The sequence below is a fragment of the Chelonoidis abingdonii genome, chromosome 26 (assembly GCF_003597395.2).
Source record: "Chelonoidis abingdonii isolate Lonesome George chromosome 26, CheloAbing_2.0, whole genome shotgun sequence".
NCBI classification, from domain to species: domain Eukaryota; kingdom Metazoa; phylum Chordata; order Testudines; family Testudinidae; genus Chelonoidis; species Chelonoidis abingdonii.
In genome coordinates this window covers 9839428-9867402 of record NC_133794.1, presented here as the reverse complement: position 1 = coordinate 9867402, position 27975 = coordinate 9839428, and the positions used below count along the sequence as shown (strand labels likewise).

At 58.1% G+C, this 27975-nt stretch overlaps 1 protein-coding gene across 6 annotated transcripts; it reads left to right on the top strand.

Moving 5' to 3' along the window:
* Nucleotides 1–6793: 6793 nt before the first annotated feature.
* Nucleotides 6794–26944, top strand: PAN2 (poly(A) specific ribonuclease subunit PAN2). 6 transcript variants are annotated; one of them, XM_075061026.1, is made up of 26 exons: nucleotides 6794–6962; nucleotides 9955–10255; nucleotides 11580–11749; nucleotides 12135–12255; nucleotides 12813–12890; nucleotides 13548–13815; nucleotides 14074–14416; nucleotides 15301–15397; nucleotides 16112–16231; nucleotides 16769–16888; nucleotides 16977–17105; nucleotides 17385–17584; nucleotides 18027–18166; nucleotides 18467–18570; nucleotides 18986–19084; nucleotides 19893–19969; nucleotides 20809–20950; nucleotides 21426–21563; nucleotides 21796–21855; nucleotides 22862–22952; nucleotides 23914–24071; nucleotides 24275–24418; nucleotides 24534–24713; nucleotides 24984–25077; nucleotides 25457–25654; nucleotides 25932–26944. In XM_075061026.1, exons 2-26 carry the CDS (start codon nucleotides 9974–9976, stop codon nucleotides 25964–25966), a joined length of 3588 nt encoding a protein of 1195 aa, XP_074917127.1. In that variant the 5' UTR covers nucleotides 6794–6962; nucleotides 9955–9973; the 3' UTR covers nucleotides 25967–26944. The 6 variants fall into 6 exon arrangements, 5 of the variants coding, with proteins under 5 accessions (XP_074917127.1, XP_032641408.1, XP_032641409.1 ...); XM_032785517.1 differs by lacking the exon at nucleotides 6794–6962 and adding an exon at nucleotides 7361–7405 and having other exon boundaries at nucleotides 18024–18166; XR_012654885.1 differs by lacking the exon at nucleotides 6794–6962 and adding an exon at nucleotides 8541–8645 and having other exon boundaries at nucleotides 24984–25066.
* The last annotated feature ends 1031 nt before the right edge of the window (nucleotides 26945–27975 follow it).

Here is a 27975-nt window from a genome sequence, read left to right as displayed (position 1 = left end):
GGGAGGGGAGGGGGCGCATGGGGGGATGAGGGGGGCACGGGGAGAGGAGGGGGAGCTGGGGGCTGAGAGGGACACAGAGTGGGGCGAGGATGAGGGGGCTGAGGGGGGCACAGAGAGCTGGGGAAGATGAGGGGGCTGAGGGATTAGATGGGGGAGCACAGGGAGGGGAGGGGGTTCATGGGCGGCTGAGGGGGATATGGAGAACGGAGGGTGAGGATGAATGGACTGAGGGGGGCACAGGGAGGGGAGGGGGAGAATGAGGTGGCTGAAGGCAAAAGGGGGCTCACAGGGGCTGAGGGGCGATGGGGCATGAGGGGGCACAGGGAGCAGAGGGGGAGCATGGGGGACACAGGGAGCAGAGGGGAGCAGGGTGGCCCCACAGCAGCGCCAGATGGGAGCCCGTTGTCCGGCCAGGCCAGGTGCAGAGAGCTTGGCTGCCCCACGCGCTGCCCCCTCACTCCTGTGCCCCCCAGTGCCTGGTGACAGACACATCCCAGCCCCACGCCGGCGCCTGTCAGCCACCCGCTGCCGTGTGCCAGGCCCCCCCACAATCAGGCGAACCCGAGGGGGGTTGGCCCAGCATACCCCCCCGCCCGCCAGGCTGGCGCCCGGCCAGAAAGGAATTCTCCCGGGGAGGCCCCTGCCTTGCCAAGCGGCGGCTTTGGGGCTTTGACGGCCCGTCTCACTGCAGGGCAAGCAGCCGCAGCTGGCACCACCAGGGGCTTCCCCCTGGGCGCTGGAACCCCTGAGGCTGCCGCAGGCAGCGAGAGCCTCGAGGGAACAAGTGGGAGGAAAAACACCCGCCTTCCTAGAAACCCAGCCACCCTGCCAGAAGTGCCTGGCCCCTGTGTGCGGGGTTGGGGGGAGGGCGTGTCAGCCCTCTGGAGGGGACCCCTGCCCCCCAGTCCAAACCGCCACCGCCCCCTCCTTGCCAGCACTCCAACTGCCCCTTGGCCCGCAGTGGCACGCGGCTACGGGCTGGCTCCCCAAGCTCGGGGGAAAACCGGGAGCGGGGGCAGGGAGCAAGGACTTGTTAGCACGTGCGGGGGGAGAGGAGAGGGGGTGTTGAGTGGCCTTGGCACGTTTCCTGGCAGCCCTTGTCAGCTGGCAGGGCCCCAGGAGCCAGCGAGCGCTGCTCAGGTGCAGAGAGGGGAAGGGCAGGGCGCTGGCTCCCGGGTCTCATGGGAATTCCAAGAGGCACGCAGCGAAACCGAGCCCCCCCGCCTGCCGGGTGCAGCAATCCCGCATTGCACAGGCTTGTACTGCACGCAGCTGTGAAATCCTCAGGTTGCAACACAGCCCTTCCTGAGCCCAGCAGGGCCGAAGTGCCAGCTGGGACGATACCCAGGGGATGGGCCAAGGGGGAGTTTTCTCATCCCGGGGACGCTCCCAGGCTTTCCCCTCAAGCAAACCCCACTCTGGGCTGTGGGGCAACGGTCATGAAATGGGTCTGGCCTAAACGAGGCAGGGACAGAATTGGGGGAGGGGGCAGGCCTTGAACCCCTCAGGGCTCCCTGTGTTCTGGAGCTTCCCGCCCCCACCCCTCCCCCAGAGCAGCCGCAGGGCCGCGGTGCCAAAGGGGAAATGGGATGTTATAGTAGACCGACTTCCCTCTCTGGGTTTTTATCAATGGGCTCACTGATCTCGGCAGGCATGGAGGGGGAAAGCAGGGGGAAGTGTGTAGCCTCGGCCTTGTGCCTTTGGGGCAGGGTGGGAATGCCAGCATGGGGCTAGATGGGCCTGTCAGGAGATACAGATTAGAGGCGGATGGGGAGAGAGAGAAACTGCCTATTTGCGACCAGAACCCAACCACCCTGTGGGGTAGGGCTCTGACCTAGCCCCCTCGTGACACCACCACTGTCCACCCCCCGGCCCTGAGCCCCTGGGGCTCTGCAGTCCCCCCACCCCAGAGTGCCTGCTTTCGCTGGTGGCGCTTGGGGTCCGCAATGAGTTTTCTGGCACCTGCTTCTGATTTCGGCATGGCCGGGATGGGTGGGGCTGAACAGAGGGAGTGGAGTAGAGAGAGAAAGCAGGCGATGGACAGAGCGGGACTTATGGAGATAAGAATATCCAGAATGACAGTGGTAGGGATTAAAGCCATTGACCAGTGACCAGCTCCAGGCTAGGACCTGGCCTCTACTCCAGGATGGGGTGGGGGTAGAGGGTGGGTTAAGGAGGAACTTTCCCTGGATGCCAGTTATCCCAGAACCCCCTCCTGCTGGGGGTCTCACGCCTCCCTCTCGGACAAGGGATGCCAGGCCAGGCTGCCGCACCCAGACACCAGCTAGCTGAACCTGTCGCTTTGATCCATCTGTCAGGTGAGTGACATGTCACTGGGGGCAGCTCTAGCCAGCACTTGTCCCATAGAGTCACCCTGGAGTTTCCTGCCTCCCTGATCTGTCAGGTGGGGGGATTCCCTGGTTTCTCTGTGGGCCAGGAGATCCAGCAGCCTAGAGACATGGGAAACCCAGCCGGCAGGAAAGCCCTCAAGGTATTTCGGCACCAAACTCCTATATACCTTTGAGGACTTGGGCCTCATGGCTAAGGACACCCTGGCTCAGGGACAGCTCTAGCCATTTCGCTGCCCCAAGCACAGTGGGATGCCGCGGGGGGTGCTCTGCCGCTCGCAGGCGTGCCTGCGGATGCTCCACTGGAGCCGCAGGACCAGCGGACCCTCCGCAGGCACACCTGTGGGAGGTCCACCGGAGCTGCCTGCTGCCCTCCCGGCAACCGGCGGAGCGCCCCCCGCGGCATGCCACCCCAAGCACGCGCTTGGCATGCTGGGGCCTGGAGCCGGCCCTGCCCTGACCCCTGGCCCTCAGGCAGATCTCTTATTCCAGCAGGTCCGGGGGCAGCAGGGCAGGCAGGATGTGCTCTGTGTTGTCATAGGTACTGTCAAATGCTACCAGTGTGGTGCTCTGCTGTCTCCTCGTTAGTATCACTCGGCTGCGTGCGTGCATGTGCTCGCCCCGTGTGCTGCCCCAGCTCTGCAGATAGCTGATGCAGCAGACCCGACGAGAACCCCCAATGACCACAGACTCTAGTAAGGTGCAAAGTCACGTCTGCCAGGTTTATTGCGATCTCGGACACAATGGCAGTTCCCTGTAGGTTTCTTAGCCTAACTCAGGGCATACTACGAGAAAGTGCCTCTTGGCAATAGACCCGGCTCAGTCAGTGGTGGGACTTTCCACTGCCCCCTAGGCCGGACAAAGACACCGCCCCAGGGATGCATTCTTATACACAGGTACAAACAAGTTACACATCACTCCTGACGTATTGAGGTGCAACCCCTCTACATAGCCAGGTACAACCCCTCTATGTAGTAAGGTGCCGCCTCTCACCTTTCACATGTTGGTTTGAACAAAACAACTCTATCCATCATATTCCCCTTTTGGCCCTGTAATTGGGATGGGATAGCCTGTTCCTTGTTATCTGTGTGGAATGTGAATGTTCTGATCTCTAGTGTTCAGTACCTTTTAGGTACGTATCTTCTTGCAGCATCAGCCCTTTCCTTGCCTGCTTCTGTGAGCAGAGCCTTCCCCTGGCTCACAGATTAACTTTGCTTTATGTTAGCAAAGTCTTGACCATTACTTCAGTTCAGGCCTTAGGCCTCATACCAGGCCTCTGATACCAAGGTTTATATCTTAGGGCCTCCTCTTACTACAGTCTGAAATCTGACAAGGTGTCAGGGACGTACACAGCAAGGGAAACTAGACCAGCAAAATCCAGAGCACAGCCACAGACTGGGATCAGGCAAAGAAGGGGCAGTTGTCCTCCACCATACGGCATCTCTCCCCGAGGGGATAGGTTCCAGTGTGGACTGAGCCATAAGGCAGGTGTGGAAGGAGGAGGCGTCAGGATGTTCAGAGCCGCGCTTGTCGTCTATTTGCCTGCGGCCCAAAAGGCTCCTGGACTTAGAGTTTGCACCTGACGACGCCTATCAAGTATTCTGTACGAGGCAAGAATGCTCTCGGCTCAGGGCACCCTGGGGCCAGCGTGATCCAGGAGGCCAGTCGCCCTTTCTGGCTGGAAATTATGACTCATCAGACTGAACAATGAACATAGCCTAATAGAGCATAACACAGAATGTTAACGCAGAAGACAAGTTCCAAGGCTGCCTTCCAGGGTCACCAAGGTGATGTCACTCGGGTGATTAACGCCCATGGGAGTTAAAGCCCTCTGAGGATCCGGCCCTTGGTACCTCCCACTGGTTGACAGAAAGCAGAGATTTCCTAGGAACTTCCTTAATTGGCTTGAACATTTCGTGTCAGTAAATAAATAACCAGAAGAACTGGCGTGTTCTCCGGGCCCCCGTGTGCACGCACAGAATTGTAAATAAGTGTCTCCCAAAAGCAATGGCAAGTTTGTAATAATCTAAATTTAGCCTAACTAGTGGTGCATGATTAATAACCACATACACATCACTGGTGAAATCCCTCCTCTACCTTGGGGTTTTCAGTCTTTGGGGCATGACACCCTAGGGGGTGGGGAACAGCTGTCAGGAGTTACCAGCGATCGTGTGGCTAAAAGGGAAGGAATGGAAAGGGGTCCCAATATGGAAAAGGTGGCAAAGCACCACCTTAGAGCAATACGCCTAGGTTCTTTCTGAAGCCCTAGACATGCCCTTGGAAGCTGAGATGGATGCTGTTTTTTTCAGGGGGTTGAGAGACCTAAGGGGCCAGCGCATGAGCTCAGCGGGGCTAGTGACTTTGAAGGCGTCACTCTGGGTTTACAGCAGTGTCAATGAAGATGAGAATCTGGCTCAAGAAGGGTTGCGACCTAGAGAGTCCATGAGAGGCTAGCGAAAGGCTGCTCATTTGAATAGCCCACCTCTGCCTGGTAAAGCAACAGACAAGAGCTGGTCTCTTTGGGTACATGTGATGAGCTACTCGGTTCATAGGGGACGTGATTAGGTAGATAGATAGAGGGAGGTGTATGGAGATAGATGATAGATAGATAGATGGGGTGGATGGGGATAGATAGATAGATGGGGTGGATGGGGATAAATAGATAGATAGATAGATGGGGTGAATGGGGATAGATTAGATAGATAGATGGGGTGAATGGGGATAGATAGATAGGTAGATGGGATGTGGGGATAGATAGATAGATGGGGTGAAGGGGGATAGATAGATAGGTAGATGGGGTGTGGGGATAGATAGATGGGGTGAATGGGGATAGATAGGTAGATAGATAGATGGGGTGAATGGGGATGGATAGATAGATGGGGTGGATGGAGATAGATAAATAGATGAGGTGAATGGGGATAGATAGGCAGGTAGATAGGTAGATGGGATGGATGGGGATAGATTAGATAGATTGATAGATGGGGTGAATGGGGATGGATAGATAGGTAGATAGCTAGATAGATGCGGTGGATGGGGATGGATAGATAGATAGATGGGGTGAATGGGGATAGATAGATAGACAGGTAGGTAGATAGATAGATGGGATGGATGGGGATAGATTAGATAGATAGATAGATGGGGTGAATGGGGATAGATAGGTAGATAGATAGATAGATGGGGTGAATGGGGATAGATAGGTAGATAGATAGATGGGGTGAATGGGGATAGATATACTTCACAGGATCAGATGTGGACGACTTATGTCCCAGGGACCAGATGAGAAATCTGCCCACTCTGTGCCTCAAGGTTGCCCTGGTCAGGCAACTTCTAGAGGGCAAATTTGGCATTCACAGCCCATTCATACTTTCCTGGGAGGAAGGATGGAGGGCTCAGGGCTGACGGGTGTTAATTGCACGGTGGGTAACTGTTAGGGGGAAATGACTGAGACCCACCAAACTCATGTCACGGAGGGCTTCCGACCTGGATTTTGGCAGTAAGGATGTCCCCATGAGATGTTGTCTTCTGGACTTGCTTGCTGTGAGTTTCATGCTCCCTGGGGCTTCCCCATCTTGCCTTCCAGGGACATTTTTGTTTGAAGGGGGTTCAGGACCGACGTTAGGGTTTTGAGCGCCCTAGGCGGACGGCAATTTCGCTGCCCCGCGCGCTGGTCCCGCGGCTCCGGTGGAGCTGCCGCAGTGGTGCCTGCGGAGGGTCCGGTGTGCCTGTGGGCGGTCCACCGGAGCCTCGCAAGCAGCCGACCGTCCACAGGCACGACTGTGGCAGCTCCATCTGAGCCGCGGACCAGCGGACCGCCCACAGGCACCACTGCGGCAACTCCACAGGAGCTACCTGCCGCCCCCTCCGGCGGTGCCCTGACCCAGGGGACACCCTGGGCTGCCGGCTGCTGCGGTGGCGCCCTGACCCAGGGGTCACCCTGGGCTGCTGGCTCCCACCGACAGCCCAGACTCCCTCTCTGTCCTAGCAGCAGGGCTGCTCGACCATTTAAAAAAAAATTTGGGGATGATTTTTGGCACCCCCAAATCTCGGCGCCCTAGGCAACCGCCTAGTCCACCTAAATGGTTGCACCAGCCCTGGGGGGGTTATATATAGTTAAATGCCACTATCCTAGAAAACATATAGAAATGGAAAGATACTGGGCGTGGGAGAGCTGGGGAGGGCTCTGGGGATGAGGGTGATGCTGGCCCTTTAAGAAATTCTCGATGCTGCTGGTCCTTTAAGTCGTATCGAACTCGCAGCCGTATACCGAGGGGCTCGGCTCTTTCTGTCCCCTCCGCCTTCTCGTCCTGTTCTCTCTACCAAGCTTGCACGGGCCCCGCCAACTTCTTATTCCCGCCTCCGGCTCTCTCTGATTGGTTCTAGCCCCTGTGCGTGCCCTCTCATTGGTAACGGCGCCTGCCAGGAGGGGGAACCCTTAGCTTGAGGATTGGTTGAGCGGGCGGAGCCAGAGGGGTGGAAGTTGCCATGGCGGCGGCGGTGGGGGGATGGGACGCGGCTCCGGCCCGGGCGGGGGGCGCAGCGACCGGGGGCGGTGGCTGCTGAGGGAGAGAGAGAGCGGGGGTCATTTACCCGCCACCGCAGAGCAGAGGATTCTGGGTAACGTACCCCCCGGGCAGAGGGTTGTGGGTATCTTAGCCATGGAGCAGAGGATTCTGGGTAACATCCTCCCAGAGGGATCCCCCCGTAGAGGGCTGTGGGTATCTTGGCTGTAGAGCAGAGGATTCTGGGTAACATCCTCCGGGCAGAGGATTCTGGGTAACGTACCCCCCCGGGCAGAGGGCTGTGGGTAACGTACCCCACAGGCAGAGGGTTGTGGGTATCTTAGCCATGGAGCAGAGGATTTTGGGTAACATCCTCCCAGAGGGTCCCCCCCCCGTAGAAGGCTGTGGGTAACTTGGCTGCACAGCAGAGGATTCTGGGTAACATCCCCCCGGGCAGAGGGTTGTGGGTAACTTGGCTGCACAGCAGAGGATTCTGGGTAACATACCCCACTGGGCAGAGGGTTGTGGGTATCTTGGCTGCACAGCAGAGGATTCTGGGTAAGATCCTCCCAGAATTACCCCCAGTAGAGGGCTGTGGGTAACTTGGCTGTAGAGCAGAGGACTCTGGGTAATGTACTCCCCAGGCAGAGGGTTGTGGGTATTCTGGCTGCGAGCAGAGGATTCTGGGTAGCGTCCCCTCCCGACTCCCTGGGCAGAAGGCTGTGGGTAATTTGGCTACAGAGCAGAGGAGGATTCTGGGTAATGTATCCCCCAAGCAGAGGGTTGTGGGTAACTTGGACGCAGAGCAGAGGATTCTGGGTAACATAGCCCCCAGGCAGAGGGTTGTGGGTAACTTGGCTGCAGAAGCAGGATTCTGGGTAAATGAGCAGAGACTTCTAGGAATCACTCTTCTCCACCTTCACATTTGTAACTGAGATTTCAGGACTGGGTTATAAGCCTCTTTCAGGATCCAAAGGTAGGGTTGAGCCTGGCAGGTCTGTGGCCTGTTAAGGAAGGGTAGGGCAGCTGACATGTAATGGGCAGGGTGGGGTTGGTTCTCAGCAGGCAGGTGGCCCTGTTATAATTACCCTGCATCCTCGCTGCCAGCCTCAGCAGAGGGACCAAGTACTGACAAGGGCTGGGAACCAAATGGACCTTTGCAGAAGGGGCTTGTGTGTGTGTCTGGAGCAGCATTTCCAGTCAGGGGAATCAGGTCACATGCTTCAGGATCTGATCCACTCCCTCTCCAGGGTCAGGAAGCAATCACTGCCCACCTCTGCTGTCCAGCCTTTCCCAACTGACTCCAGCTCCCCTGCTGTAGTCACTGAGCTGCTCTGAGTTCGATGCAGTGACTCGTTATTGTTACAAGGTCTGCCAACCTCTAACTGAGGTCCTCTAGTGTCCGTCAAAGAGCCAGATTCAGTATTGTGCTATGGCTCACTGGTACAAAGGCATCTTGGAGATACCCCTGGCACAGACAAGCCCTGTGCCAGGCATAAACCAACCTTGGCACTATCTCTGCAGCAGTGCTGGGTCCAGGGGCCATTGTGGAGTGGATTTAGGCCAGAGGAGGGACGGGATGTAGTGAGGAGGAGGAGTCATGGCTGGGGTGGAATGGGTCCAACAGAAGTGCAGGTTATCCTTGATTGTGCCAAGGGCCTAACTTCATCTCCTCCGTCTCAGCACAGAGCTGAATAAACCTTCCCCAGAGCACTCTAGGTGCTTACTGACAGAAGGGCAAAGAACCCCTCGCTGAAGGACTTGTCATTGTTCGTAGCTCATAGATTTCATGTTAGAGGTGAGCTAAATACTGACCCTTCCTAGAGACCTCATAGGCCTTTTCCGTTCTAATGTTTATAATGCTATATTTATTCCTGCGGGAATTCTGCACCACTGCACACACGCAGAATTTATGTCCCCCCGCAGGTTTCTTTGCTTCCCTGCAGAAAAATGACTTTCTGATGGGGAAGCAAAGGGAAGCCACAAGAGTGATCATGCGCCCTCCCCAGCAGTATGTTTTGGGTGCCCAGAGGCAGCTGGCAGAGAGGTACATCACTGTCAGGCAGGGGGGCAGGACCGGGGAAGGCCCGGCTGGTGGCTCTTACCCTATGCCAGGCTCAGCTGCTAGTCCCAGCTGGGCTGGGGAGGATGGGACTTTCTTTGCCCCTGCACGGCATCTGGGGCTGTGTCAGACCCTCCCCCAGATTTCTCCCCCAGCTGCAGGAAACTCTGCAAACTCCTCTCTCCCCTGTGCTTCCTGCACCCATTGTTCCTGAGGTGCAGGGGGAGGGATCTCTGTTCAGGGAGCTGCTCCCTCATCCATCCAACCCCCGTGCTTCCTGACCCCCTCATACCTAGACCCTCCGGCTGAGCCTCACACCCGGAACCCTCCCAGATGAGCTCCACTCTCCCTGCACCTGGACCACCCTGATGAGCCACCCGCGTCCAGATCCCCACCCAAATGAGCCTCAGCTAGCTGCACCTGGATCCCCACCCCACTGAGCCCCACTCCTCCAGCATCTGGACCCCTCACTGAGCTCCCCGCACCCAGAGCCCCCTGCCGAGCTCTATTCCCCACGCACTCAGACCCCACCCTTGCTGAGCCCCAGCCACCTTCACCTGGACCCTCTCTGCAGAGTCTCATTACCGTTGCACCCAGATTGCCCCACACAGAACCCTCTCAACCCATACCTGGGTCCTTCCCCAACACTAAGCCCCTCCACACTTGGATCCTGCTTTGCTGAGTGAGCCTGCCTGCCTACCCGCACCTGGCACGGAGGGGCAGGGCCCTGGGGTATTTCTGGGGCAGGCCCGGTTGTTGCACTGTGTCAGGGTTGGGTGCAGCCTCACTGCTGAGTCTGTGTCCTGGGGGCGGGGAGGAGCTGCAGAGTGATCTCCCACCTCTGTGCAGCCAGTCGCCTGTGCTCCCCAAGGCCATGCTGGAGCCTCCACATTTATTTGACAAACAAAATTGGCAGAATTTTGCAGAATCTTAAAATATTGGGCACAGAATTTTGAATTTTTTAGCGCAGAATGCCCTCAGGGTAGAGATTCGTTGCTAAGAACACAGGGGCCTTCGTGTTTCTGATTTGCCCGTTGTTTTAAAGGGAGGCATCCAGTTTCACCATGAATTTTGAAGGTCTCGACCCTGCCCTTGCGGAGTATGCACCCGCTCTCCACCCAGCCTTGGATCCAGTCTTGGACCCTCACCTCAACCCCACCCTGCTGCAGAATGTGGAGCTGGATGCGGAGGGGGTGCCATTGGAGGGCATCCCGGTGCCAGAGTCGGTGCACATCATGGAGGGCATGTACTCGGAGCTGCACACCGTGGTCTCCGAGGTGGGGGTACCCGTCTCCGTCTCCCATTTTGATATGCATGAAGAGATGCTCTGGGTGGGGAACCATGGGGTAGGTGGCTCTTGGGGTTCCCTGTGGCAGAGCAGCCTTGGGGAAGGGGGTTACTGTGGTTTGCATTAGTCACTTGTCTGCTCTGATTTTATGGGCTGTAAGGTTTTTCTTTCTTCCATGTGTCTTGGGCCATTTTCCAATGAGGGAAATGACTTAAGGATTCTTCTGGGATTTGGGGATAAAGGCAAGGATATGAGACTCAAAACAGAGAGGCCAATCTCTTCTCCCTCCGTTTGTCGGGCGGTGAGTGGATGAACCAGTGAGACAGATGAGAATCCCTCTCTGGATACTGGAGCAGAACGTGGGACATAGGTTTGGAAGGGACCTCACTGAATCCAGTCCTCTGCTAGTGCAGGCCACCCCATCGTAGGAGTTTTTGCACGAGAATAGACCAATACTCTGTCCCGTCTGGTAGCCATTCCTCCCTGCTGTACCACGACACAGCATTGGTCCATCCCATCTCCCAGCGGTCCTGCAACAGATCATTTTATCCTCCCTCTGTCCCTCACTCCCGTTCCCTCATCTCGTCTGACTTCCTGTGGTGCCCCTGGTCATTGAAATATCTGATTTATAGCCTTGGTCCTATCTGCATGCCATCCCCCACTCGTTCCCTCGGCCCTGCTGACTGCAGCCAGCCTCCTCCCCAGAAGGGTGACTTTTCCCCAGTGTAGCAGCAGCAGTCTGGGCGGGTCCACCTGCCTCACCGATTCTTCATCCCCCTTTATTAGAATGGGACTGAGTGCCCATCCTTGTACGTGCCCTTTTACCAGAGAGTCCCACTCCTTTTCCCTTTCCCTGGCACTCCCCGGTACCCACAGTTCACACTTTCTCTGCCTACTTTCTTGTTGTAACGTCCCTGCTGCTGCAGCAGCTGAAGGTCAGGTGCGTTGTGTAAAGGGGTGACTTGATCACAGTCTGTAAGAACCTAGGTGGGGAAAAAATATTTGATGACGGGCTCTTCAGGCAGGCAGACAGCAGTGCAAGGCAAGCCAGCATCTGGAAGCTGCAGCTAGATGGGAATGCACACATTCTGAACTGTGAGGGCAGTTATCCACTGGACCAGGTCACCAAGCATCGTGATGGAGTCTCCATCCCTGGCAGTTTTGAAATCCAGGTTGGATGTGGTTCAGAGAGGAGTTAGTTCAGGGCAGTCCTGTGGCCTGTGCTAGCCGGGATGTCAGACTTGATGGTCACAGTGGGCCCGTCTGGCTTTGGACTCTGAGTCGGTGACGTTAAACTGCATTGTTAGCATGAGGATGATGAGGTGTTGGAGTGGGCTGAAGAGTCCACCCTAGGCCGGCCTTTCCTCTCTGCTTCCTTTCAGGGTCACGCCACCTCGTTCTTCGGCCCGGCCCTGGAGCGCTATTCCTCCTTCCAGGTGAGCACCAGCGACGACATCCGTCAGATCCAGAGCTTGGAGAATGGCATCCTCTTCCTGACCAAGACGAACCTCAAGTACCTGTCCCGGGGGGGCCTGATCATCTTTGACTACCTGTGAGTTTCCTCCGCAGCGCGGCAGCCTGGCTGTGCTGACAGAGAAGGAAAACCTCACGCTGGCCCTGTAGGGATCCTCTCTAGGCCGTGGAGGGAGCCCCATTCAGTCCTTGGCCTACACAAGGGGGCTGCTAACGGTGATGTGACATGGGCACCTAGGAACTCCTGCAGCTCCCTTCGCAGAGGGGAAGGGGAAATGCTCCCATATCAACACTGACCCGATCCGGAGCCGAACTGACTCCGATCGAGTCTGTGCTGTGGGGGGCCTGCCCCTTGCACATGGCCCTGCCGGCAGGAGGTGTGCAAAGCAGAGTGTGTCTAGGGGAGGAGGGAGACCCGAGCCGAGCAGGAGAATGAGTGTTTGCTCTCTCTCCCTTTGCGCCAGCATGGATGAGAGCGAGGACGTGCACAGCCTGCTGCTGACAGACAGGAGCACCCTGCTGATCGGGGGGCTCCAGAACCATGTGATCGAGATCGACCTCAACACTGTCCAGGAGACCCAGAAGGTACCAATGGCCTTGGGTCAGCCTCTGTTCGCAGTCCTGATCCTGAGGGTTACTGAGCACCTTGGCCTCCCATTGGCTTGGGTTCAGAGGCAGATGCCTGGCGCCCCTTGGGGGTCAGGCCCCACTGGGTTTGGGGGGTTACAGCAGGGAGTGATCTCTCTGCTCCCTATTCTGATGTATTCAGCTTGTCCCAGAGAGGCGGCGGGGAGGGGTTCCACGTGCCTCCTGCTAATGCAGAAGCTGCTGCTGGGCAAGAACTCCTCAATGACCCTTTGTCTGCAGATCCTTGACCCCTGTGAGCAGGCTGGTTAATGACTAAGGAGTGCTAGCCCCACTAAACAGCAGGGGAAGCTGAGGTACAGAGAGGGGTCTGTGACAGAGGGAGGACTAGAACCCCAGCTTTAACCACTAGTTTACACTGTCTTCCCCCTGGGCTGTGACCAGGCTCTGGTTTCTGTGCTGCCAGAGACACGTTTGCCAGTTCACAGCCCCGGAGGCTAGCTGCCATCTCCACTGAGAGTGAGTGTCTTCTCCTCTCTTCACACTTACCTTTCCAGTACACCGTGGAGGTGCCCGGCGTTACCATCCTGAGGCAGTCCAACCGCTTCTTCTTCTGTGGACACACGACAGGGAAGGTACCCTCAGCCCTGCTCCTGCCTGGCGAGTCCTCTCCCAGGCACTCTGACGTAGGAGCTCGAGCCGGGATGATAGAACAGGATTGCCTGCCATAGGAGGGACCGGACTCGCTGACCCAGGAGTTCCCTTCCAGGGCTGCCTGTCCAGCTCAGGCATAACAAAGCTCTGTCTCCTCTCAGCTGCTCGGGGCCATACACCTGCCTAGGCAGGCGGCTCGAGAGGAGTGTGTGTTTCTCTGGCACCGCTCCCCCCGAAGGGCACCAAAGCACTACACACAATGGCCTTCCAGCCACCTCTGCTGGAGGGTAACAGCTGATGGTGGAGAGAGGGCTGTGAGAGGCTGATTCCGCGCCCTGCTCCCGTGCCAGGCCATCATGGAAGTTCCCATGTATTCAGTACCGATCGGCCCCCATCGCTGTAATGTCCTCACAGGGCCCTGATCCCTATGGTGCAGATGGACACAGAGAGGCTGAGGGACTTGCTGTGGTCACACAGGCCCAGGAAGTCTGGGGTGGATCAAGGAACTCGAACCGCAGTCTCCCAAGTCCTGTGCTAGTGCTCTAACCACTGGCCCTTCCTTCCTCTCCTGTTTGTCCCCCTGCGATCTCCCCCTGCCTCTGTTCCTGTTACCGGTGCTTCCTTTGTGCCACCCCCAGGTGTCCCTGCGAGATCTACGCACCTTCGCGGCGGAGCATGAGTTCGACGCCTACTCAGGCAGCCTGTCGGATTTCGATGTCCACGGCAACCTGCTGGTGACGTGTGGCTTCTCCAGCCGCATGAACGGCCTGGCCTGCGACCGCTTCCTGAAGGTGTATGACCTGCGCATGATGCGGGCCATCACCCCGCTGCAGGTCCACGTGGACCCCCTCTTCCTCAGGTTCATCCCCACCTACACCTCCCGGCTGGCCATCATCTCCCAGACAGGTAGGCGGTTCACCTTAGGCTCTCTAGCCCTCGGGGTTAGTCCAGATCCTGTGGAACCACAGGTTTGAATCCAGCAAGGTCTGACTTGGCCCTTGTCTGGCAGAGCTCCAGGAAGGAGTCCTTGTGTGTCTGGTTCGTAAAGTGCTGTAGGATCTCCAGATGGAAGTCAGTGTGGGGCCTTATTGGTGTGAGGTTTGCTGGGAGCCCTGCGCTGTGCCGCAGACCCTCTCCCTGAAGCCTCTCTGCTCTTCCCGTCAGGGCAGTGCCAGTTCTGCGAGCCCACGGGCCTTGCCAACCCTGCTGACATCTTCCACGTCAACACGGTGGGGCAGCTGATCATGACCTTTGACGTGTCGGCCAGCAAGCAGGCCATGGTGTTTGGCGACTCGGAGGGCTGCGTCCACCTCTGGGCCGACTCGCCCGAGGTCACCTTCAATGCCTACTCCCGGGAGACCGACTTTGCTCTGCCCTGCATGGTAGACACCCTGCCTCACCTGGACTGGAACCAGGACCTCATGCCTCTTTCTCTGATCCCTGTGCCGCTGACCAGCGAGACGCTGCTGTCAGACTGGCCTGCTGCCAACTCCGCCCCTGCGCCCAGGTAACTCATCAGGGCTCTCGCAAAGAGCATGTAACTAGCCTGTGAGCTCCCCCAGACGGCAGTCCTGCCACCTCAGTAGGGTGACCAGATGTTCCGATTTTATAGGGACAGTCCTGACATTTGGGGCTTTTTCTTATATAGGCTCCTATTACCCGCCACCCTCTGCCCTGATTTTTCACACTTGCTGTCTAGTCACCCTTCACCTCAGACTTGGTTTCCTTTTGCTCTCCTGAGCCAGGCAGGATTTGGCCTGGTCAGGTACTGAAGGGGAAAGAGCAGGGTGCTTCAGGAAGTGGTACTGACGATCCAACAGGAGACATTCCCTCCAGGGTCAGTACCGAACCAGTGCCCCAGCCTTCTGCGCTGATGAGTTGTAATTCTGAGGTCCTGGTTGCTTGTGGTCATGGGAAATCCCACGGCACTTCCTCAAGAATCTGGGTGTTGCCCTTGGCGTCCTGGTCAAATTCCAATGTAGGTAATTACATTCTGTGTATCTAAATATCCCCTTCCCCAGCTGACCTGCTTTAGTATTCTCCTTTGGCCCTGTCCTAAATTGCTGTGCAGTCAGCTGCTGAGTTCCACCCAAGAGGCAGCTGCAGTAAGTGAAACACCATTCTCCACTTGGTGGTCTGGTGGCGATTTGCTGTGGCACAGAACCCCTCACCCGTTAGCCCCGGGGCTGGGCTTGGCCATAGAGAAGCCAAGGATCGAATGCATTTCAGGGAACAGTCCTGTCATCACGTTGGCTGGGAAGGTGGGAGCCAGTGTCTGGGGTGGAAGTTGTACAGCTGCTCTCTCGGTTCTGTGAACAAATCCAGGACGTGAGTGACCAGGGCTGTCAACCCAGCGCTCTGGCTGGTCGTTGAGTTCTGCATGTTTTGTAGGCGGGCCCCGCCTGTAGACCCCGAGATCCTGCGTACCATGAAGAAAGTGGGCTTTATCGGCTATGCGCCAAACCCAAGGACCAAGCTCCGGAACCAGGTGTGCATACATGCAGATGCGAGTACTGAGCCTCTCTCTGCCAGCTGGGGATGCGCACAGCTGACAGCAACAGTATTCGTGTAGTGTTGCTGAGCGTTGTTTGAACAGCTGCTGTGTTTGACCCCAGAGGGGGCTGCGTTTCGGTGGCGGGTGAGGTGTTAATGTGGAATGGGATTCGAAACAAGTTACTGGTCTCGATGCTGGAGTAAATGGAGGAAGTTCTGCATCCTGGGCTATACAGGGGCTCTGATGAGGTGATTTTCAGTGGCATTTCAGCTGCGACACCTCTTGATGTTGTCGCTTTTCAGTGGCATTTCGGCGGATGCTTGTCCACTGCCCAGTACGTGGGCGCCGATAGATGCCCTGGCGGGCACCTTGGTGCCCATGGGCACCACGTTGGGGACCACTGCCCTAAACCATCCCTTGGCAGACCACGGATTTGTGTTGTTTGCACCAGCAGTTCCATAACCATTTAAAAAAGCACCAAGCATTGTAATGAATAAGAGCAGGAGGGAGGAGCTTTGGCAGAGGTGAAGGGACGTGTCCTTCCTCTTTTTTGCTTTATTCCTTCACCCCGTTGGTTGATCTGGTCCCCAGACCCAGCTGGGGGGCTGGGCAAGGCCGTGCGTTGTTTCTGTTGGTGGTTGCTTGCCCCGGACACACTCAGCCTCAGCATTAAGCTGCTCTGTCCCTTTTCCTTCCTGCCTCCCTCAGATCCCGTATCGGCTGAAAGAGCTGGACAACGAGTTCGACAGTTTCAGCCAGGTCCCCGAATCCCCAATTGGCCGGGAAGAGGAACCTCACCTCTACATGGTGGCAAAGAAGTACAGGAAGGTCTGACTCACAAGATCTGCCAGCCGGGCTTGGGGCTCCGAGGGAATGGAGGGGCTAGGTGAAGCTGTAATCAGCTGTCACAGGAAGGATCAGCCAGGTGTGCCCCAAGGGTCATGCGTGAACAGCCCAGAAAGGCAGCCTCCAGCCCATGTGACCCAGTGGGGAGGCCCAGCTTCCCCTCACCCCTAAGAGCCCTTGCTGTCCCAGGTGCTTATACAGAAAGTGGGTCCCGCTCCAGGCAGGAGGGTAAAAGAGTGGGCTGGAGCCAGCATTTCTCACTCATGGTTTGATCCTGAGCGGTGCTGAGTGCCCGGGGAAGGTTCGCACTGACAACCCTACAGGTCTGACTAGTGATGTGTTAGCATCGCTTCTGATTGCGAGTGCTTGTGTATTGGGGTGTGCTCGTGTCAACGCTTGTGTATTCACTGAGTGCTCTCCCACACACAAGTGCTTGTGCAGGCAATTGTGTGTTGGTGCAATTGACCTGCTCAGGGTCAAGGTTTTCCCTCGTTTCTGAGGATTTCCTCCTCTGTCCAGGTCACAATCAAGTACTCGAAGCTGGGCCTGGAGGACTTTGACTTCAAACATTACAACAAGACCCTGTTTGCTGGCTTGGAGCCCCACATTCCCAACGCCTACTGCAACTGCATGATCCAGGTGAGCCTGGCACCCAGCCCCTCCTCTGCCAGGGCTTGCTGGGCCTTCCAGCGCACCCTGCTCACTTGCCCTGCTGCCGCCTCCCCAGGTGCTGTATTTCCTGGAGCCCGTCCGCTGCCTGGTCCAGAACCACCTGTGCCAGAAGGAGTTCTGCCTGGGCTGTGAACTGGGCTTTCTCTTCCACATGCTGGACTTGTCCCGGGGGGACCCGTGCCAGGTATGTGGGGAGCAGATGCCAAGCACCAGGGCTGTTGGGGAAGGGGGGCGGTGCCTCTTGAACAGGGTCTTGGAAGTCTGACTTGGGGCTGCACTGCAGGGACTAGGGCGAAGCAGCCAGCACCATCTCCCTTTGCTGGCAGATGAGATCCCGAGGGGTTTAGGGGACGAGAGGGGGGGCACTTGGCACCATGCGGAAGGGGCCACGTTAAGGAATTTGGGTAATGCCATCTCTCCGGTTCTTCCCTGCCCCGATGCTCCAATCCTTCCCCTCCCCCAGGGAAGCAACTTCTTGCGTGCCTTCCGCACCATCCCAGAGGCGTCCGCCCTGGGGCTGATCCTGGCCGACTCTGATGAGGCCACAGGCAAAGTGAACCTGGGCCGGTTGATCCAGAGCTGGAACCGCTTTATCCTGACTCAGCTTCACCAGGAGACCCAGGAGCAGGAGGGACCACAGGCCTATCGGGGTGTTGGCAGCAGGTAACCCCTTTCCCCCACACCCTCTGCTTGCTAGGCTAGGAGGGGGAGCACCCCGCCTTGGGCTGGGCTTAGAGGCTGTCTGCGGGGGGCTTTGCTGTGGACCAGGCTGCGGGAGCTGGGCACGGTGCTGGCCCTCCCACAGCCCACGCTGGTCTGATCCCGGGCACAGAGCCACCAGAGATCTGACCCCTGGCCTCTTTATCACCCCTCCATGGCTGCCCAGGGGGGTGACGGTCAGTGTCCCCACTGAGTCAGCTCCATACCCACGCCCACTCCTTTGGCTTGCCCAGGATCCTGTTGGCAGCTACCACCTTCAAGTGCCTAGGCCGGGAAGGGCATGTGGGGGCCTCGTGCCATGCTCTCGCCCTGCCAGGCCTTGAAAGGCTCCCGCTTTATCAGCCCCACCCCCGCTGACCGGGGCGTGCTTCCTTTGCTCCAGCAGCTTTGGGTCTTCAGGGGACTCGGTCATCGGGCAGCTCTTCAGCTGCGAGGTGGAGAACTGCAGCATGTGCCGCTGTGGCAAGGAGACGGTGCGAGTCTCCTCCACGCTGCTCTTCACCCTCTCCTACCCCGAGAGCAACGGTAAGCACAGGGAGCATGGAGAGGGCTGGGGGGAGTGAGGCGAGGGGAGGATGGTGGCCACCTTGCGCCTTGTAAACCAGGGCACAGCTGACGCTGGCTCAATCTTCCTTGGGTTCAGGAGACCAAGGGGGACTTTTAAGCCCCATGGTGGGCCCTACCTGTAGCAGGTGGCTGTCCCTGAGGAGTGAGTCAGCCCTGTCCAGAGTCTGGTGAGTCCGGATGTAAATTTGATCCAATCTCTGGGGATTCCTGTTTTGATTAAATGAAATTGTTCCCCCCTCCCCTCACATCTGCCCTCAGATAAAACCAGAGATTATGAGTTTGCCCAGATCTTAAAGAGAAGCATCTGTCTGGAGCAGAACACCCAGGCCTGGTGTGAGAACTGTGAGAAGTACCAGCCCACGGTGAGTTTGGGCGGTGGCCACTCGCTGCCTGCTTATCCCCTTCATTGCGGGCGTCAGCTGGGCAGGAGTGGAGCGGTGCAATAGTCTCCCCAGGGAAGCCCTGTCTCTGACTGGATAGTGCAGAGAACTCGATGGGAGCAGTCCGGAGGGCCTAGACCAGGAGCTGGGTTCTGAGCCTAGCACCAAGCCCAACGCTGGCGCTGCAGCTTTGGGCAAGTCACGTCCCTGCTCCGTGCCTGTTTCCATCTCTGAGAACACGGCTAACACTGACCCGCCTGCAAGGGGAGCAGGAAGCTTAGAGGGCAGAGGAAATTGACAGACAGGGGCGCAGTACTAGTCTGGTTCCCATCTTCCCTTCAGGGCCACTGGCAGTGCCCCTTACCCACTCACCCTCTTTCTGTCTGTCCTCATACAGATCCAAACCCGGAACATCCGCTGCTTGCCCGATGTCTTAGTCATTAACTGCGAAGTGAACAGCTCCAAGGAGGCAGATTTCTGGAAGACGCAGGCAGAGGTAGGGGAAGTGTTGTTTGGTTGAGTGCAGGCCGATCTGTTCTCTTGGCAGCCTTGGGTCACTCTGTGCAGGATCTGCTGGCAGTTTGTCCACAGTGCAGTTAGAGTGACCAGATGTCCTGATATTTCGCTCCGCCGGCAGCAGTCGGCTTTTTTTTTTTTTTTTTGCTCTGCCAGCGGACCCCCTCCTCCCCACCCCCGTGTCCTGATATTTTCTCCCTCTCATCTGGTCACCCTAAGTGCAGTCACTGAGTGTTTCTGCATCTCGCTAGCTCAGGGGCTGGAGTAGCACCACAGACTAGTTGCCTGAGTAATTGCCCAGGGTCCCAGGCGAACTTGTACAGCCTGAGCCATGGCATCCCCTGCAGTGCCGTCCCTGCTAGTGCTGCTCCGTGGACACGAGCTGCCGTTGCTTCCCATGCAGGACGGACATACCCCTAGAGGGATTTTCTTTGATCGTTATTCAGCAACGTGAACTTTCCGAGGATCGATTAATCTGATTCCTAACCTGTCCTCGTTACCTTTGAAAGATCTGCTTGTGGGCAATCAACCTCTGAGCGTTATCTTGGTCTCAGTTTGGTTCAAATTACAAAACTGGTTCCCATGCCTTCCAACCACTTCTTTACTCTGCCTTGAGGTTGTCTGGCATTTTGTCCACTGAAATGATTTCCCATGTTTTGTTTTCTGTGCCACTCATGTCGGGGGCTCTGGCCTTTTCCCAAAGCCAGCTGTCACCAGCTACACATTCATGTCACAAGCGTCTCTCCCCGCTCCTGCGCTGATGCTTTTGCTCTGTATTTTGTTGCCAGTACGCCTTTAAAAAAACAGTGTTGAAGAAAGGAGGCTTTGAAATCCCCAAAAGCAAAGACATCTCGCTTGGAGAATGGTAGGTACTTGCTGGTGGAGCACGAATTGGCTTTTGTCCATCTTGGAAGTTTTGTCATCTGGATCCTTTCCATGCCTCGGAGAACTTGGTGCTGTTTTCCCATTTGCCAGTGATTTCCTCTTGCCTGTCTACAGCACCTAACATCCCAAAGTGCTTTATAAACTGAAGCACGAATGGTGCACAATGACATGCAGCCACCTCTGGGGTGGGATGCAGCAGCTGCTTAACGGCACTGAGCAGCACCATCCAACAGTATAGGAAACGCATGAAGTGAGGAATCTGCCCAGGGAAATTGTGGGAGCAGAATGTAATTCATGTTTGCAGACTTAAGCCCAGTGTAACGCTGTGTTGTGAACATTCACCTCCACTGGACTTTGGCCAGACGCTGAGGGAAAAGTGCCCCGCGATCCTTTCTGACCGTTAGCATCGGGACCTTGGTTTTACATCTCCCCTGTGAGGCCCCATAACCTTCAGCAGCCTGAAGCCACCCTCTGGCATCAGTGGAGTTACACCAGGGGTGAATTTGGCCCAGAGCCAGTGCTCCTGGTGCCTGCTCCATGCCCTCGGTCTCTTGCAGACTTAGTGGGGCAGACTAGGCTTCCAGGGATCACCCTCCTCCTTTGCTTTGACCATCTTCGACTGGCACCTTCTAGCCTCTCTCCCAAGAAGTCAGGACCGGATCCTCAGCTGGTGTAAATCAGCGCAGCTCTGTGGGCTTCACTGGCGCCACGCCAATTTACCCCAGCTGGGGATCCGGCCCTCTGTGTCCAAAACTGCCAGAGACTCTCCCCTCCCTCTCGGATTCAAGGTCTGGAATTCCCTGTGTCCTTTCCTGGCAGGAAGGACCTGGGGAACGCCGAGGCGGGGCACTCATACACCTCTGTCGAAGAGCTGAAGAACATCTGGATTCCCCATTCCATCCGGATGAAACTGACCAAGAACAAGGAGCTGGATGTCTGCAACTGGAATGAAAGCGATGAGGTAGTGGGTTCCCTGGCTCCGCTGGGGTCGAAAGTCCGTCCGGCAAGGTAAAGGGGAGAGAGAGGGAACTGCTGATCGTGGCCATGCTTGTATGGGGAGCCAGCAGGCTCCCCCCGGCACGAGGGGGTTGGAGCGCCTGGAATGTTGAGGCTTGAGTTGAGATGGAACTCGTTCACCAAAGCAGGTCCCCCTTAGCCGGAGGCCTGTGTCACCTTTCGCTGGTGCCAGGGGACTGCTGTGCCCCCACTGGTCCGATGGCAGAACTCGGGCACGGTCGGGAGCGGCTCTGGCACAGCTCTGGCTTTGCCAGGCTCTGCGGGTTTGTGTCATGGCCGCGGGAGCTGCCTCTGCCAAGGTGATTTTCCCTTCACCCATCGCACGGTCTTCCAGTATCCTCAGCTGCGTCCATCCGTGTCCTGGTCAGCCAGTTCCCAGCAGATTCATGTAACCGCCGGGGGTGGGTTCTTCCTTGCAGCTGAGCTCGTCCGATGACCAGGACTCGACATATATGTACAACCTGATGGCCACCGTTGCCCACATTCTGGACCCCCGCACCGGGGGCAGCCTGGTGGGGCACATCAAAGTTGGGGAGACGTATCACCAAAGGAAAGAGGTGAGCTGGGCCACAGACTGAGCCTACCTCTCTCCCAGCCGCCATGCCCAGGCTGCCGTCCACTGGGACACCAGCCCCCCCGGGGAACCCCCTCTTGGCTGGGTGTCTCAGGAAGGGGGTCGTGTTCCAGAGGGGATGGTGCTCAGGCCCCTGGGTGGTTGCTCTGTTTGCCTAATAAATACAGCACATGACCCAAGGTTACAGATCAACCCGACCTCTCTCTCACCCCCAGGGGGTCACGCACCAGCAGTGGTATCTCTTCAATGACTTCCTCATCGAGCCTGTGGACAAGGTAAGGAGCCTCATTCCATGGGCACCCCAAGTATCAGAATCAACCCTCAGGATCCCCCACTTCTCGTGGCACCGTGCGAACGGCCTGGCCAGGGAGGCAGCATGACCTAGTGGGCAGAGCACTGGACTGGGGCTCAGGGTACCTGGCTTCTCTTCCCAGCTTTGCCACTAACCTTCTGGGTGACCTTGGGCAAGTCACATCCCTGCTCCATGCCTCAGTTTCCCCATCTGTGAAGCAGGAATAACGCTCCTGACCTCCACTTTCAGATCTGCTGAGGAGAAGAGCGAGGAGTGGTTATTAGGCCAAGCCAGGTCTAGCGCTCAGGAGATCCTGGTTCAGGCTCAGTCCTGGGTTTCCTGCTCCAGGTGCCGAAGAGGCAGCGTGGTCAGCCCACAGCAGCCAGAGAGAGGCTGCTGCTGCTCAGCACAGCTGGTTGTGTGTTTTACCGAATGCTGCTGCTGGGCTGTGAAGGGGGTGGGGGACTGCAGCAGCAGGGGAAAGGTGTCAACTTGGGCTTCTACCAGCCATCAGCCCCCGAGGCTCTAAGTTGTCTTGTCTCCAGCTGCCTAGTGAGAGATCTGCCCATTCCCAGCTGGCCCCGATTGTCCCCACGCTCCACAGTGGAGGGTACTGGGGAGAGGGAACTGAAAGGAACCCTAACCCCTGTGTTGCCTGCATGGGTGGTGGGGGCAGTGCGTGACACCTGTGACGGGACCGTGTGTTTGTGTGTGGCAGAGGGTTGGGGGTCTGAATTGGGAGTGGGGGAGCATGTGTCAGGGACAGGGACAGAGAGCACCCCCTGTTGTGATTCTGCTGGCAGGAGGGCTGGATTTAACCACACACCCCCTTCACAGAATCCTCTGTAGCGTGCAGGTGCTTAAAGCTCGTTAAGTTCCACTCTGTTCTGCTTTGTGGGGTTTGGGGGGAGGAGCCCTTCTCGGAGCTCAGCCCCTGCCAGCCCAGGCCCCCCGAGTTGTCCGTACACACGTCCCTCCCTCTGTCGCAGTGCGAGGCAGTGCAGTTTGACATGAGCTGGAAGGTGCCTGCCATCCTGTACTACGCCCGAAGGAACCTCCACGCCAAGTACAACCTGACCAGTGAGTGTCTGCGCGCAGGGCGGGGGGCGTGTTCCGCATCAGGGCTGCGTGTGTGGAGCCCTGGGCCTGTCTTCAGCTCAGGTTACCCTGCTGGAGCCAGCCCAGCTGAGAGGTTGTGTTAAGGAGACAGTCAGGAAGTGTGTCCCTGCTGTGTGCTGGCTCTGCCCTGCCTGGCCAGCCAGCTAGATCCAGCGTAAAGCACCACTTCCCTCCAGCTAGAGATTGGGGCGTGGAGGGGAGTTGGATTAGGGGCAACCCCTGGGTCATGCACCGAGCTCCCCAGGGGTAGCCCGGAACCAGGAAGTGAAACTGACCAGTCCAGCTCCACCATCCCAGCGACATGTGGCACAGGAAGCAAACGAAGCAGCAGAATGGTGGGAAGGGGGCCAGACCCTCAGCTGGTGCAAATCCCTAGAACGGCTTCTGCCAAGAGACACAGAATGGTCTCTAACGGCCCCCGGAGTGGGGCTGGGCTGCCAGGGGGAGCCGTCCCACCGAGAGCCTCGCTTGTCCTGTCCACGTGGGCTGGGCCCCTCTCTTGGGCATGAAGCCGGGTTCGCTACAACAGACGCTGACACTTTTTCCATCTGTGCACCCTGGTGCGTGGTGGATTGAGGGCAGGGGACCCAGCCGGGACCATCCAGGCAAGGCAGCTGGAATTTCTCTGTCCATCGAGGCCCCAGCTCCACACCCCCTCTGGTAGGGCTGTATCCTCAGCCCCCGCAGAAGCTTGTGTGTGACATCTTAGAAACAGGTCTTGATTTTTGGATGGAGGACAATGGTCCCTGGCCTTTTCCCTCTGGAGGGCATTGTCTCCTTCACGTGCTCCAGCTGCCCTGAATGCCAGGCAGCACGTGGGGTCTCAGCCTGGCCTGGCCTCTTCTGCTGTGAATCCAGCAGCCAAGCGCCCCATCTGACATCGTGTTCTCTCTTCCCCACCCTTCCCCTTACTGCCTCCAAGTCAAGAACCCGATCGAGGCCAGCGTGCTGCTGGCTGAGGCGTCCCTGGCTCGCAAGCAGCGCAAGTGCCATGCCACCTTCATCCCGCTCATGCTGAACGAGATGCCCCAGGCGGGTGACCTGGTGGGGCTGGACGCCGAGTTCGTCACGCTTAACGAGGTAGAGGCCGCAGCTGGGACGGATGTTGGTGTTTGGCCAAGGTGGGTCGGGTGAGAGACGGAGCCATGGGGTCCAGAGCCGTCCTGCTGGGGTCTAGCAATGGCCAGAACCACGGGAAGTCCCGATGAGGCCCGGCTCCTGGGGAGGGGGCAGCGAGGGCTGGGGGGGTTTCCCCTGCTAACGGCTCCTGTGACCCTGTGCAGGAAGAGGCCGAGCTGCGCAGCGACGGCACCAAATCCACCATCAAGCCCAGCCAGATGTCCGTGGCCAGGATCACGTGTGTGCGAGGCCAGGGCCCCAATGAGGGGATTCCCTTCATCGACGATTACATCTCCACCCAGGAGCAGGTACCCGCCACCGGCGTCCTGAATGAGGGGGCCTCCCTGACACTGCCTGCCCCCTGTCCCCCCCAGGAACTCACTGCCCCCACATGCCTGTGATCACCAGCCCCTCCCCTTACAGGTGGTGGATTACCTGACCCAGTACTCGGGAATCAAGCCAGGTGACCTGGATGCCAAGATCTCCTCCAAGCACCTCACCACACTCAAGTCCACCTACCTGAAGCTGCGCTTCCTCATCGACGTTGGGGTGAAATTCGTGGGCCACGGGCTGCAGAAGGACTTCCGGGTCATCAACCTCATGGTGACTTTCCCTTTGTAAAAGCCCGGGACATTTCTCAGCCCCCGCAGCAAACACGCCTTCCGTCCCCTTCCTGCGTGGCGTTTTCCTCTCCCCCAGTGGGTGTGCACTCATGGATCCAGGGGACGGGGATACGGGTGAAGGACTGGGCAGTGTGATTGGGGTGGAGGGTGACGATGGCATGTGGGGGGTAGGCTGGGGGTGAGCTGTGTGGGTGGGAGGAGGGAGCCAGCCCTGCATAGATAGGTGATCAGACACTCTCTGCTCTCCCAGGTGCCCAAGGACCAGGTGATCGACACCGTGTATCTGTTCCACATACCAAGGAAGAGGATGATTTCTCTGCGCTTCCTTGCCTGGTACTTCCTGGGTTAGTGGAAATGCCTAGATCGCAATTGGCCCAGCCAGGCAGGGCTGCGCGGGAGCCCCAGACGGACGCCGGGTACAGGGCAGCGCTGGCTGCTTGTGATGTCACTCGGAGACGAAGGGCACCTCTGGCCCCACCCTGCTTCTGGAGCGCTGGGGATGGGGGCTGCTGCTGTGGGTCGGGATCGAAGGGCAGCGGGAGGGTGGTGTGTGAGGAGGCCAGGACAGGAGGGGCTTGGGTTGAGAGTCAGTCCGTCAGCAGGGCTGGCGTGGGGATGGGAGCAGGGGGCTCTCTGTGTTCAGCAGCAGGATGGGGAGGAATCCCGTTGTGTGGATTGGGAATTGGGCCCCCCTCTGACCAGAACCCTCCCTGCATCCCCCAGACCTGAAGATCCAGGGCGAGACTCATGATAGCATTGAGGATGCCCGGACGGCCCTGCAGCTCTACAGGAAGTACCTGGAGCTGAGCAAGAACACCACGGAGCCGGACGACTTCCGCAAGGTGCTCAAGGGCCTCTACGAGAAGGGTCGCAAGATGGACTGGAAGGTGCCCGAGCCAGACAGCCAGAGCAGCCCCAAAAGTAAGGCACCCTTGTGTGTACAGTGAGCGAGCCCCCCGGAGCACCTGTGTGGAGCGGAGACCGAACCTGAGCGCTTGGCGGGCTGAGAGCCTGCAGGGGCAGAAAACAAGTGTCCGCACCTTCTGCTCCTCTCGCTGCAGCTCCGTGCTGTTCCCCTCCAGAGTCCTGGATTCTGTCCGAACACGGGCTGGGGCTCCCGGCAGCTCCTCGCTCCTGTCCTGTGCTGGGGCGTGGGGCCTGGCGTGAGCTGACCCGTGCGTCTTTGTGTCTCTGGCAGATGCTGCAGTGTTCCCGGCCGTGCTAGGGCTCTGACCTGGCGAGACCCTGCTCTGCCCCCCTGCGTGTTCTCTGCTACCGCTCAGCCGCGGGCCCCGACCGGTCTGTGACCACAGATCACACAGAAAACAAATTTGGATTTCAAAACAAGGGACGAGGCTGATTTTCAGCTGGCAGCCAGGCGCACCCCGGGGACCCTGACACCTGCTCCTGTCCCAGTCCTGGCTGCGGGGGCAGCACGGGCTACCTGCTGGCCAGGATCCCCCTTCACAGACAGTCACTGCTGGGATGGCTTCAGAAGGCCACATCTGCCTCCAGGTCTGCCAGCCGCCCCGTTGGCCTTCCAAGCAGGGACAGCTGTTGGTGCGTCTCCTTCACCATCGCACGTGCCACTTCACAAGTGTCTCGGGGCCATTGGCCCGTCTCCTGCGGTGCTGCGGCCAAGCACCAGGCCCCTGGGCTTCAGGGTATTTTAGATAAAAGCGTGAAGCAGGGAGGGATGAGAATTGGCCTCCCGAATTTTCCTTGGGTGTGTCGCTGTCATCTCATTACCAGCCTGTTGCTTTGCTGAGGGGTGGATTGTTGAGGCAGGCCTGGCTGGCTAAACTCTCCTGGCACGTTAATGCCAGCAGGACCGGAGCTGCTGGGCACGTTCCCGGACTGCGACTGGGCCCAGCCTAGTGCCCGCTCCGGTGATGATGTCAAGTGGACGAGTGGCAGGACGAAGACGCCCTGAACTTGCATTGTCCCAAGAGGCACTGACATGCAGGGATGCCGGGCTGTGCCAGGAAGCCAGAGCAGCAGCGTGAGGGTCTGCTCCATTCACGCTGGGCTGGCAGGATCATGTGTAGATCCCAGCTGGGGCTTGGCCCTGGGATCAGTGGAGTTGCCCCCTTTGCACTCTCTGGTCATTTTAACTCCCCTCTCCCCTGTATTCTGCGAGGGCTGAGGTGCGCTTGGCCATCTCTGGCATGTACCAAATTCATAAAGTGGCCAGCCGGTGCCTTCAGCATCTGCCTGTGGTCCTGTCTCCTCCTTTCTCATTGGTTGGTGGTTCTGCCCTGGCCTTTGCCCACTGCAGATCCCAAAGTGCTTTACCAGGCTCCCCCCCTCCAGTGTTACCCCTTGGACAGAGGGAGTTGGGAGAGTCACTTACCCCAAGGTCACGCTGGGAGTCAGAAATTGAACTCAGGATCCTGCTCCAGCCACTGGACCACGCTGTCTCTCCGATAGCAGCCAGAACAACGTACTGGGGCGTTAACGAATGGCTGCAGCTGTGTGCACCCCACAGCCTCCGTGTTTGGCTGCACTGGAGGGTTGTGCAGACCCCTCGTGTGGAGGAGAATGCCTGGCTCTGTGCTCCGTGGGGCTGCACTGGTGCCAGTCACCCCCTGTGCAGAGGAGCCCTTGGCATTCCTGCTTTGAAGACATCCTGGTCAGGCGAGTCCCGCTCCTGCCATGGCCGGGAGAGTGGTGGCTTGGGCTGGGACCCTCCGTGGCTCCCGCTGCAACCTTGGGTTCTGCAGAGAGAACAGGGCGATGGGAATTCCTGCTCAAAGCAGCCCCCGTCTTCGCGGACATTCAGCGCAGCGAGCAGTGAGCAAGGATCCATCCCTGCAAATGGGCCACAGTCCTTCCCTGAGGTGACAACCCCAGTCCCCCACCACCCCCGCCTATGACCGGTGCCTTTAAGGTCAATGGGATGAGATGCTCCCCAGTGTGAGGAGGGGAGCACCCCCTTAGGGTAGGAGGAAGGAGTAGGGAGGCGTTTGCAGGTGAGCCAGCAAGTCTGAGGTTAGGGGAGGCTTTTCCAGGCCTCCCGGGCTGCAGAGCAGGAGACCCCTCACCCATAGGCAGGGAAGGCCTGGGCGGGGGGCAGGGAGAGGGCAGTGGTGCAAATCTCCCGGAGTTTAAGAAGCAGAAAGGCAGGGCTGAGCTGGCTGGGAGGCGATGCAGCCACTTCGGGGGAGGAGGGGGGACAGATCCTGAACTGCGCCCAGTGCAGGAGCAAGGAGAACAAGACTCCTGCAGGCGATGACACTTGG

Excerpts from the sequence above, each read along its gene's own strand:
- PAN2 (XM_032785517.1), top strand. The coding sequence starts at position 9,974 with ATGAATTTTGAAGGTCTCGACCCTGCCCTTGCGGAGTATGCACCCGCT. Across the intron at positions 17,585-18,023 it reads TATCGGGGTGTTGGCAGCAG|CAGCTTTGGGTCTTCAGGGG; the intron begins GTAACCCCTTTC and ends CCTTTGCTCCAG. Across the intron at positions 18,167-18,466 it reads CTCCTACCCCGAGAGCAACG|ATAAAACCAGAGATTATGAG; the intron begins GTAAGCACAGGG and ends ATCTGCCCTCAG.